Raw genomic sequence first — 12,826 nt, 5'->3', positions numbered from 1 at the left:
GCTCAAATCAAAACCAAGAGAATGGCAGATGCTAGATGCATTCTTTTCCGGATAACAAAACCAGAACTCTTCAAAGGCTCTGACATTAATCTGAACATGTTCTGACTCAGAACCTGCTCTTTACCTCATAAGCAAATACTTTGAAAATCTAAGTATCAAAGCAGTAAATACATAATGTGTGTAATATGCTGTCTCAATGTGGTCTCATGGACAGGTGGTGTACACTTCCATGATTCTGACCAATCTACAGTAATAATCTACAGTAATAATCTACAGTAATAATCTCCAGTAAAAACCTGGAACTACCTGTCCTTTCTTTGAAAGTACTGAAAATGTTCACTGATTTTATACTAATTTACAAATCTAGGAACACCCTAGCAAACAAGACAATATACCAAACTTTATAAGAAAGGTAAAGATGTCTGAGTGGTTAAGAACACTTGTTGCTCTGGTAGAGGACCCAGTTTGGTTTTCAGAAATGGCCTGGCAGCTAGTGTTTCCAGGTACCTGATGCCTTCCAATGGCTTCTGTGGGCACCGGACACACAACTGGTGTACATACATGTATACATGCAGGCACTCACTCATACACTTATTTTTTAATATAATAAGGCCTGTCTCAAGCTATACTGACCGGAAACTGCAAACAGGAATCTGATGATTCCATAAGTCTTCCTTTAATCATCACTTTCATTTATGGCTTTGATGTTTAATATCTATGCCTTCAGAAAAATAAACAACAAAGCCATTAAACACAAACCAACTTTTTCACCTGGAGTTCATCTGAAGAAACAACTGAAACCTGAAGTATCAACTCTAGAGCAAAACGACATCTGTGCAAGATACACTGACATAAGCTATACCAACATTTCAAGGGTAACTCTAATTATTCATAATTTCTATCTCCCAAACTGACAAGAGATCCTACATCTTTCTTAAGCAAGAAACAACTGTTCTTAAACAGTTCCCAATCAAGTAAGGATACACATTTGAAAGTGGAGAATTCAGAAAGCACAGGAACAGATCACAAAATGCCACCTGAACACATCTCACACAATATAAAGTGTATGCTTATGTGTTTACAAACATAAAATAGAGAATTTGTATTTTTTACTGAAAAACCCTGTTTCTAGTTGTGGTGTGGCCCAGCCTTTAGCATACATAGCATCTTTAATCACTCTGGCTGGAATTCATACAGGCTTGTAGTAAAAACCTTTAATCCTAAACAATAAAGGTAAGGTTAGTTTGTAGAAGGAAGCAGCCATGTCTGAAAGTGATGTGTAGTTGAAGGGCAGACAAAACAATAAATCAGAGAACGATTTGACAGAAAAGGATATGCCCAATTCTCATAAGAAGAGAAAAGGGAAGCTATAAGAGGTACAGTGTGGAGAAAAAGAGGAGGCAGTTTTACCAGCAGAATTTTACAGAGACAGGTTGAAGAACAAGCTAGACACAGGTAAAGACAGAATCAGCCAGAGAAGGAGAAGTAGCAAAGGTCAGAAGATAAGGCCAAAGTTAACATGAAACCAAGCAGCACAATTCCATAAGGAACTCAGAGAAGCTAGACTGAATCAGTTAGGACTGCAGAGGAGTTTGAGCCAGAATAGCTGAGGTGAACCAGCCAGCCAGAGCTCAGAAAGAACTAGAAAGAGTGAGTGAGCTTACTCAGCTGTAAGTATCAGAAGCTGAAAACATTCTAGGCCTAGAATAGATTGTACAGAGACCAGAATCTTCCAGGATTAGGTCTAGGTTTGCAGACTCAGGCAGCAAGCCACGGAGATGACAATTACACCAAGTGAATTAAAGATACCTTTACATACACACACACACACACACACACACACACACACACACACACACACACACACACACTGAAACTCTAGGGATGTGCTAGAAATGGTTTTAGATGTTTGGAATTAAAGAAAGTTTGAAACATCTCTCCATTCCCCGTATGAGCTCTACTATTAGAAAGCATTTTCTCCAAATACAAAAATTATTCATAAAAGGTTGTGCCGTCCTTAATCATTAGTCTCTATTGTTAAATGGATAATGGTGGATATTCTTAAATCATCCTAATATTAACATGTAAGTGAAACTAGCACATACTTGGTGGCAGCTGAGGAAATCTGTGTCTGTGTCTCAGATATAGATAAATGAGGGGCTAGCAAAAGGACTCGGGTTAAGAGCACTATTTTTGCACAAGACTCAAGGTTCAGCTTCTAACACTCAAAACAAATAGCTCACGAATGCCTGTAACTTCAGTTCCTAGGGATCAAAGGCCCTCTTCTACCCTCCTCAGTGACCTGCATGCACACATGGTACATACAAATTAAGAGGCACAAAGACACACAATTAAATAAATGTATTACTACTATAACACATTAAGTACATGCTTTACTTAATACGCCTAAAAGAAGGAATTACATAACTATTATTTAGCATCCGAGCCTAAGTTGATTGTCTCAGCATTTATAATTTACAATAATCTAATTACAACAAGGTGCTTCTAGGCTAAATCAGTAAGAATCAAGCCCTGTTAGTTTTGTGCCTTGTTCTGAGCTGAAATGTTAGTTCCTACTACATTCAATCCAATTCATTTTCGAAACTGAAAGATGTTTGAAAGGACCAAGCCCTACTTTTTATTCTTGCCTAAAAGTTTAACTCTTGAGCCATTTTTCTTAGCAATAAATTAAAATTAAGCCAATTGCAAGCAAAACCAAATTTTGTCATTCAATTATCAATATCGCTGCGCAAGTACTGGGGGAAAAAAAGCTGTACTTCAAAAGTCACTACATATTTTAAATGTACATATTGCTATTTAAAAATAAAATGGATATTTTATTCAGTAATGTCAGTTATTGCTCTAAAGAATATTGGTTAACAGTTTTTACAGTTCACATATTAATAATATCATATTATCTATACATATCAGACAATAGTTTTCATGATTTACACTTTCCATAAAGCAGATTAAATAATTACTGAATTGCAAAATATGAACTGGGCATGGTGGTACAACTGTTTAATCCCAGCACTTGGGAAACTCGGGCAAGTGGATCTCTTGTGAGCTCTAGGGCAGCCAGGATGATACAGACCCTGTCTTTAAAAAAGAAAAAAATTGTACTTCCATAAACAGAAGGCATCTGTCATTCTAGCCAAGCCTTCTCAAGTTAATCAGCTCCAAGGCTTTCTTCCCATCGTTCCGGTTTATACTCTGGTCTATATACTGTCACAGAAATACTAGTTTCAAGGTAGCAAACCACAAAACAGGAAAAGGTAACAAGAAAAACTGCTGTATTTTAATAAGAAAAAATATAATACAAACGAGATAAAACAGTATTTGTTAAATATACTAGGAGAATATGTTACATTATTTACAAAAATCCCATTTCTTAAGATACTCCAAAGTTTCACGTAAACAAAAGTGATAAATACTGGTTTTGAAAATATCAAACTCAAGTGTCTGGTACCTTGTAGGTTTTGAACATATATCTGAAAAGTCTCAGGTATATAAGAGACTATGTCTTCTTAATATAAAGTAATAATAATCCGTAAGAGACCTCCATTTTTCAAAAGTACCAAAAACAGGGTTCGGAAGTGGTCGGTGGTTGGTGGCACAAGACTTTAATCCCAGCACTTGGGAGGCAGAGGCAGGAAGATCTGAGTTCAAAGCCAGCCTGATCTATAGAGCAAGTTCCAGAACAGCTAGAACTACACAGAGAAACCCTGTATCAGAGAGAGAGAGAGACAGAGAGAGAGACAGAGACACAGAGACAGAGAGAGAGAGTATGCACGAAGACATGGGTCAGGGTAGGAAAGCAAAATAAAAACTGAACTCATGCCAAGTAACATAATAAAGGAGTACCCAGAAAATGGTAATCTTGTCAAGGAAAACAGCAACTAATCCTCATGGAAATCTGAAAAAGCAAGTGTTACCAAATATTTGCTGACCTAATTTTTAATTTTTAATGAAGCACTACTCTTTAAAATAGTTTTTGTCTTACCTGTTTTATTTTGTTTGTTTTTACTTTTGATTGTTGTTTTTTGAGAGCAAGAATATGAAGTTGGGTGAGCAGAGAGTTGTGGAGGATCTGGGAGGAATTAAGAAAGAAAATATAATCAAACTATATAGCATGATAGAAATTTAATTAAAAATGCATCTGAGGCTTAGAATATAGATCACCAGTACAGTGTTAGCCAAACATGAGCAAAGTTCTAAATTCAATCCTACGTAACATGATAAAGATGTACATGGTGACTGTTTTATCCATTCATTAATTCATTCAAGAAAAATGTATTAAATCCTGAAAATAACAAGCTATGATAAGGAACTACTGTAATGGTAATATTTTAGGTAATAGTAGATCATTTGCAAGGTCTGATCCCCACAGTTTAAGACCTTTGCTGACCCCACCAAACTCTTTAGTTGCTTTTCTGCAAACCCAACTACAGGAATATTAATTAGACTTCTAGACTGCTTCTACTGCTATTATTCTACAAAAAGAGCTATCGAGGTAGCAAACAATCTCAGTATTGCCAAGGAGAGGTTAGTTCTCAGTCTGCCCCCATCCCCAAGTTCTGGACCGAGCTTCACCTGGCATCATGGGTACTAATATCTTTCAGGTTTCCCCCTGTTGTTCCCTGCTCTCAATCTCCTTTAAACACGCTCACGGCTCTGACTTCAATCTGCACTCACTTCCCAGCTACTCCCATCCAGTCCTCAAGTGTTGAGTATTTTTTCAAACGTTAATTTCAAATGCATAGCTCCATCCTGTACATGCCTTGTACTCCATTTTCATAACTCACTGCCTTTCCATATCAAGCGATGTCTAACTTAAAATGTTAAATTTTGTCATTAATAATCACCTCCTGTGGTCTACCTCATTAATAACCTCAAATCTACTCTACCTTTTTCTCTTGCTACAACTGCTGGGCTCCACTCCATTCCCCAGATTATTTTCCCTGAATCTAACCACTTTTCACAATTATCACCTGTTCCCTAGATTACTTCAATGTCCTTTGTGCTGTAGCTAAAAATATTCTGTCTGTCTCTGGTCCCTAGGTACTGATAAGCCACAACCCTGTGGAATCACAGAAATGTCTCCTGGTACTCAGAACATGCTTCTCTGACCATTTCTGAGTTCATGCTAATGGGATGACTTAGTAGATAGTCCCTAGTCCCAAAATGAACAAGTGATTGGATGGCCGGACTTTCCACCAGCCCATCCACTAATCCCTGGAAAGAGGAGGTTGAACGGCTTCAGATGAGACCTTATAAAGTTTTGGAGCTGGTGAGATGGCTTAGTGGTTAAGAGCACTCACTGGCTTCCAATGCACTTGACGGGTAGCTCACAATCAATTCTTACTCCAGCTCCAGAGGATTCGACAGCTCTGGATCAACATTACTCTCATGCACATACCCACACAGTTACATGCAGCTACACATAATTAAAGTAAATCTATTAAAAATATTAAGGTTTCGATGTGCTTGGCATCAGTATCCACCTGATGGTACAGGTTGCCTACACAATGACAATGCTCTTTCTTATAAAAAATTTACAAATAATAATGTTAAAATAGCAGTGAGTCATACATAAGTCCTGGTATATGACTAAGCATGGTCTTCCTCCTTTCACAGCTGTAAGCCTGAATTTTCTAGAAATCTTTCAAGTAAGCCTATACAGTAGTATTTACATTTACAGTAAAAGACATGTCTTAACCCACTCGTGCCACCCTTAAAACCTACCCAATGACCATAACAACTACCCCATGAACTCTATGAACAAAAAAGTTTGATAGAAACCCTTTGAACAGTTTAAATCCACGTCACCAAAGTTGTGTATATATATGTATTTGCTAAGACATGTGAGTGGATACTTTTGTAAGAAGCCTACATCCACATTTGAATTTACACTTTCCTTTCTGAGTGCTTCCCTCTCTCTCAGTTAACCACATGCTAAAATGTATGTTCCTGCGGTAATTAGTTATCCTGACTAGATTTGAGGCTGGACCTACAGTTACTGTAAACCCAATCAAAACTCCACGACTAGGGTCTTAGGCCCTCGCGGGGAACTTACAATAACTGTTAAGCTAAACTCTTCCAAACATCTGTATTTATAGTCATATCCAAATGCCATACTCTATGTTCACCCAGAAAAGCTTTCTTGCAATGAATTGCTATAAATGCAAAATAACTATGGCTGCTTAAAATAGTGAAACTACAACAGTTTAGTGTTCAGGCCTGTTTTTTTCTACTTCCTTCTTTTTATATATTTTCATAAATACTTGGTTTTGGTCATCCCTCCCTGTGTCCACTCCACTTCTCCATTGTTCTGTCTTTTATCCTTACTTAAACTCTTTGTTTTAGTCAATTTTCTATTGCTATAGAGAGACCATGACCATGACAATGCTTATAAAGGCACACATTTCATTGGGGCTGGCTGACAACTTCAGGGACCTATTATCATTGTGGCAGGAAGCATGGCTGTACACAGGCAGACATGATGCTGGAGAGGCAGCTTAGACTTCTACATCCAGATCCAGAGGCAGCAGGAAGAGAGAGCCACTATGCCTGGCTTAGGTTTCTGTAAGTCCAAAGCATGCCCAGAGTGACACAATTCCTCCAACCATGATACACATACTTCAAAAAGGCCACAACTCCTAATAGTGCCACTCCCTGGTGACCAAGCATTCTATGAGCCTATAGGGGCCATTCTTATTCCAACCACCAACCACATTCCATTCCCTAGCCCACATAACCTGGTAACCATATCATAATACAAAAATTGCATTCAGTCCAATTTCAAAAGTCCCCATGGTCTACACCCTTCAACATTATGGTACCTTTTCTACCTTGTGTTTTCTCTTGCCCTCCTGAAAGCTCTCCCTTAAATGTTTTCCCTTCCCATGGGCCCCTTTCTACTTTTCTTTACATATGTAACATATATATTACTGCCCATATAAATACACATATATAAAACTCAGATATGCACATGAGATAACATGTAATGTTTTGTCTGAGCCTTATAATATTAATGTAATATTTTCCAGTTCCATGTTTTCCTATAAATTTTATTTCATTTTACTTTATAGCTGATTAAGATTCCATTATACACATGTGCCAGCCACATTTTCATTATCTATTCATCTCCTGAGGGACATTTAAGCAGATTCCCCTCTTGTTGTTCTATTTAAGTAGAAATAAACTTGAATGGACAAGAATGGAAAGAAACAGTCTTCTGGAGAAATGCTCAGGAGTGCTATAGTGGTAATTTATTTAGTTGACATTTCTTCATTAGCACTTTTACTACACTTTGAATATCAAAGTGGTTATGGACTATGGTGAGCAAAATCAATCTAATGCCCACAGTGGTGAATTGCAGTCTAAAGGGGGAAAGATACCAATTAAATAAGCTAACGCAACCAAAATAATAATAATAATAATAATAATAATAATAATAATAAATAATAAAGCTGATATATAAAGTAGTAATAAAAAAATCACTAGAACAGAGTGGGTGTGTTTAACATAACACTAAAAGAAGTCAAGGTGGAGACAGTTTAAGAGTTCAAAGCTGGGGGTTGGGGATTTAACTCAGTGGTAGAGCACTAAAAGGAAGCAAAGGCCCTGGGTTCGACCCCAGTTTAAAAAAAAAAGAAAAAAAAAAAAAAAAAGAGTTCAAAGCTGGACCTGGAGAGATGGCTTAGTGGTTAAGAGCACTAACTGTTCTTTCAGAGGTCCTGAGTTCCCAGCAACCACGTGGTAGCTCACAACCATCTGTAATGGGATCCGATGCCCTCTTTTGGTGTGTCTGAAGACAGCTACAATGTACTTATATACATAAAATAAATCTTTGAAAAAAATATTAAAAAAGAAAGAAAACGTTCAAAGCTGAATTGTGAATTAGAGGAAACATAAACTAGCTGTGTGGGGAGAGTATGCCCCATTGAAGGAACTGAAATATAACACTAGAGAGTGACAGTCAGAAACTCTATGACAATGAATGACAGTACAACTTCTAGAAAAGACATATTAACCTGGTTAAATTTAGAAACTATCATAAAAGATCCAAAAAGACTCCAAAAAGAACTTTTTACTTGACCAGCGAAATGAACAGATCTAACAAATCGAAATGAATTATATGCTGATAATTCCTGACATGAAAACAGCAATGAGTTAGGGAAAGATGGATAAATCCAAGTGATTATGTAAATCAAATCAATCTAGTTTATTAGTTATTAACTGTATTATCACCTCTGGTGGAGGGGATAATCAAAGAGGCGGCTGACTTATACACCTACAGAACAGGTAGATAAAGTAAATTCTTAAGGCTACAGCACAGTGATTAACTTTGTTTTACTCTCTTGAAGTGCTGTCCTAGATTTTATGATTTAAAAACATGACCAAAAAAACTAAATAGGAAAAGTTTTCTAAGATAAAAAGGAGTAGCTTTATTACTTCATCTGATAGCTTATTTACTATGAGGGAAGTTAGGATAGGAACAAAAGGCAGGGACCTAGAGGCAGGAATTGAAGCAGAACCACACAGAAAAGCGGTTTGCTGGCTTACACAGCATGCTCTTTTATACAGTTCAGGACCACTGTCCACAGGAGGCAGGATCCTCCTATCAATTATCAAGAAGATGCACCACAATCTTCTCAAATGAGGGTTCCTCTTCCCATATGAATCTAAATCATGTCAAGCTGACAGAAAACTAACCAGTACAAGTAGAAATAGTAAGATTATCCAGGCATGGAACTCAGGAGAGAGTTCTGGTTTTAGGAAAAGGCATATGCGACTCACCAACAAAACTACAGAAATAGATTTAAAAATCATCTACAAATTAACATGTGTAGAGCAAGAAAAGACAGCATAAAATAAAAAACAAACTTGCAAGGAATAAATAGGAGGAGAAGATCTATAAAGATTTAACATCAGGAGAGCATAGAGTCCAAGGGGCAAGGAATAAAGTGTATCACCAAAACAAAGGGAAACGAGCAGTCTAAGAAAAGGGTTACAGTCAGTTGTATAAAAATACTATAAAAACATGTGGTAAAATGCCCACTGAACTAAGCATTTCACCCCTGTTCTTTCAAAGGTCATCTTTTAGTACTGTATGAGCACAATATCTCTTAGAAAGAAGTTAAATTAGGACACTGTCAAACAACCTAGTGTAACTCACTTATCTCTTTATAAGATGGAGGCCAAACTCATTCAGTAGAGTTCTTGCCACAGGATGCCCATTTAACCCTGGAGGGTAGAAGTAGCATGTTTCTTGTTGGTCCACATTACTTTATGCAGTTTATTGGCCTGTGCAGAGAAACTCAAAAAATACTTACTGAATGATGCATTTCTAGAGCATTAATCTGTCTGAAGATGAATATTAGATTATTCCTTACCAGATCAGTCCCTAAAATTTAAAGCAGAGTGGTTCTTAGCCTTCTTAATGCTGCCACCCTTTAATACAGTTTCTCATATTGTGACCCTGATCATAAAATTACTTTTATTGCTACTTCCTAACTAACTTTTCTACTGTTTTGAATCATAATATGTGTTTTCTGATCTTAGGCAAATTAAACAACACACGTTTGTTTAATCCCCTTCTCCAAGGAGTTTCAACCTACATGTGGAGAACCACTGATACAAACAGTACTAATAATTTCAAAGGAGCTTTTGAACAACCTAGATGTCCCTCAACCAAAGAATGGATAACAAAAGTGTGGTACATCTACACAATGGAGTTATGATTCAGCTATTAAAAACAAGAGCATTGTGAATTTTGTAGGCAAGGGCATGGAACTAGAAATTATCATGCTGAGTTTGGTAACTCAGACCCAAAAGGAGTATTGTATATACTTACTGATAAGTGGATAGCCAAAAAGTACAGAATATCCATGATACAACCCACAGACCATATGGAGTTTAACAAGAAGGCCCAAGTAGGGATGCTTCAATCCCACTTAGAAGGGGAAGTAAAATAATCCCAGGAGGCAGATGGAGGGATGGATCTGGGTGGGAGAGGGAACGAGGAAGGGAAAGGGGTAACAGGATCAGATACTGGCAGGGGTTGAGGAGAACAGGAGAGAAGCACAGAGGGCCAGGAGAATGAATAGAAATATGCAGCTGTGAGGAATGGGAGACAGGGGGAGCATGTACAAAGTCCCAAAGACCTGGGATGTGAGGCTCCCAGGACTCAATGGGGATGACCTTAGCCAAACCATGACCAACAGTGGGAAGATGAACCTGAAGACCACCTCCATTAGACAGACAGGGCCCCCATAGAGGTATAGAGTCACCAACCTACCTTCAAACTTTTTGACCCAAAATTGTTGCTATCTAAAAGGAATGCAGGGACAAAAGTGGAGCAGAGATTGAAGGAAAGGCCATGCAGTAACTGGCCCAGCTTGGGATCCATCCCATGGGTGGCCACCAAACCCTGACACTATTACTGATGCCTTGTTGTGCTTGCAGCATGGCTGTCCTCTGAAAGGTTCAACCAGCAGCAGACTTAGACAGATGCAGATACTTACAGCCAACCACTGGACTGAGATCAGGGACCCCAATGGAAAAGGTAGGGGAAGGATTGAAGGAGCTGAAGGGGATGACAACCCTACAGGAAGACCAACAGAATCAACTAACCTAGACCTCTGGGAGCTCCCAGAAACTAAGCCATCAACCAAGCAAGGAGCAAATGTGGGCTGGTCTGTGGCTCCTGGCACATATGTAGCAGAGGACTGCCTTTTCTGGCCTCAGTGGGAGAGAGGCTTGATGCTCCAGGAAAGGATGGTGTACATATGGGGGAGGGTGGGGGTGGGAGCTCTTATGGGAGAGGGGACCAGGAAGGGGAGCAACATTTGGAATGTAAATAAATAGGACAATTAAAAAAATAAAGCTTTTGGTCCTTTAAAAATGTTCATAAAATGATCAGAGGGATGGCTCAGTAGTTAACAATCACCCAAGTTCAGTTCCTAGCACCCACGTCAGGCAGACAGCCACTGGTAACTCCAGTGTCTTACTGCTGTGAAGAGACATCAACCATGGCATCTCTTATAAAAGAACATATTTAACTGGGACTTGCTTAGTGTTTCAGAGGTTTAGTCTATTGTCATTATGGCAAGGAGAATGGTAGGACACGAGCAGACATGGTGTTGGAGAAGGAGATGATAGTTCTATATCCAGATCTGTAGGCAGCAGGAAAAAAGCTCATATTGACATAATTCTTCCAACAAGGCCATACATACTCCAACAGAGTTACACTTCCTAATCCTCCTCAAGTAGTACCTCTCCCTCATAACTAAGCATTCGAGTCTATGAGGTGACTGGGGAACATTCTTACCCACCACACCAAGCTCTGGGGGATCCAATACCCTCTCCTGGCCTCTATAGGCATCTACACTCATATGCACATACATACATGCTTAGCGAGCCTCCTTTCTGGTCCTGAAGGTACTATTCTACATCAGGTCATTAAAAAAAAAAAATTAAGCTGGAAAAGAGCCTGGAATTACTCTTGTATGATTATCAGCATGAAGTTAATGTCTTCATGAAAACCATGTAGTAAGTTTATAATTAAGTTTCTTAAATCAACACAAAAGGTGGGCTTATTCCTATTTGTGCATAAGAGAATTTAACGCTTCTACACAGTTCCATGTGACATGGCCAAAAAACTAAGAAGTCTTAACAGTAAGCATGAATTTTTTTCTTTTGGAATAGAAATTAAGTTTTCTTCATCAATTTCATAAGGCATGATTACTAATTACTGAGAAGTGCTTTTCTTCTTCCACATTCAGTTAACTTAAAATGACATAGCAATCTCTAAAAATGTCATGTTTTAGCAGCTACTTCCCTAATTATCCAATAATCCTAAGATAGTTACATTCCTTCTTCTGAAGTTCAAATTTGGTAGAACATGAATTACCAAGTGAAGAAGCTTAAGTCGTGGCTTGAAGTAGAACTCACAGATAGTATGAACTAGGTGTAGTGAGCATATTTCTATAACCATCCAAAGAAACTGTTGCAGAATGGTTTGCAATTTTGTATTTAGTCAGTACTAAAGTATAGGCTTTCTGTTCTTTAAATATCAATATTCACCAGTATCTAATTAAAACATACCACGAAAATGTTTAGTATCAACCATTAATTTCTTTCTAATTAATAGTTTTATCTATGAGCCCTACCAAATTCCAGCCTAGTGAACCAAGCCAGTAAAAACCTTTGACAATAAACACAATTCCTAACTAACAGTTCTGTTTGGAGAGTAAAAGGGAAGATAGGCCAAAATGTAATAAAACCAGAAAGAAAATTTATACCAGAGAGGTACAATGGCACAAGCATTCATTACATTCAAATTTAGATCTATTCTGTCTCTCCGTCTCTCTTTGTCTGTCTGCCCTGCTTGCCCCACCTGCCCGCCTCCTGATTGCTAGATACCTTTACAATTAGAGTTAGATTCTCACTTATCTTTCTAATTTCACTAGGTTTGGCCAGTCTTCCTTCACTTCTGTGAGTCATTCTCCAAAGAGAACTCTTAGTAATTCCATCTTCTAAGCCACAAAATGAAAAAGAACCACAAAAATATTTCTGATATTCCATTCAAGATAATTAAAACTTGATTGAGTGTTGAGTTCACTTTATGTAGGGACTATTTGCTAGGTGTTGAGCCAAGAAGAAATAAGTTACTCCAGCGTTACTTACATTATAAGGCATGCTTTCCGATGGCTAAACAAGCATTTAGTACAGACTGAGAATTTCTTATTCGAAATTAAAGTGCTCCCAGATTGAGACTGTTGGATTTTAGAATATCTGCATGTAAAAAAGGAAATATGTT

The 12,826-nt window shown here is 38.0% G+C and overlaps 1 protein-coding gene across 1 annotated transcript in view; it reads right to left on the bottom strand.

The window, feature by feature from the left end:
• The window catches only part of Ascc3 (activating signal cointegrator 1 complex subunit 3), a 274,305-nt gene that overhangs the window by 258,477 nt on the left and 3,002 nt on the right, over positions 1-12,826 (bottom strand). The window contains exons 2-3 of the mRNA XM_032888665.1: positions 12,694-12,801; positions 4,004-4,090 (exon numbers count right to left, since the gene is read on the bottom strand). Of these exons, the coding sequence (XP_032744556.1) occupies positions 4,004-4,090; positions 12,694-12,705 (99 nt within the window). The 5' untranslated portion in view covers positions 12,706-12,801. The remainder of the gene's footprint in view (positions 1-4,003; positions 4,091-12,693; positions 12,802-12,826) is intronic.

This window comes from Rattus rattus, chromosome 18, assembly GCF_011064425.1.
Source record: "Rattus rattus isolate New Zealand chromosome 18, Rrattus_CSIRO_v1, whole genome shotgun sequence".
In the NCBI taxonomy this organism is placed as follows: Eukaryota; Metazoa; Chordata; class Mammalia; order Rodentia; family Muridae; genus Rattus; species Rattus rattus.
This window is presented reverse-complemented; position numbering and strand designations above follow the sequence as displayed.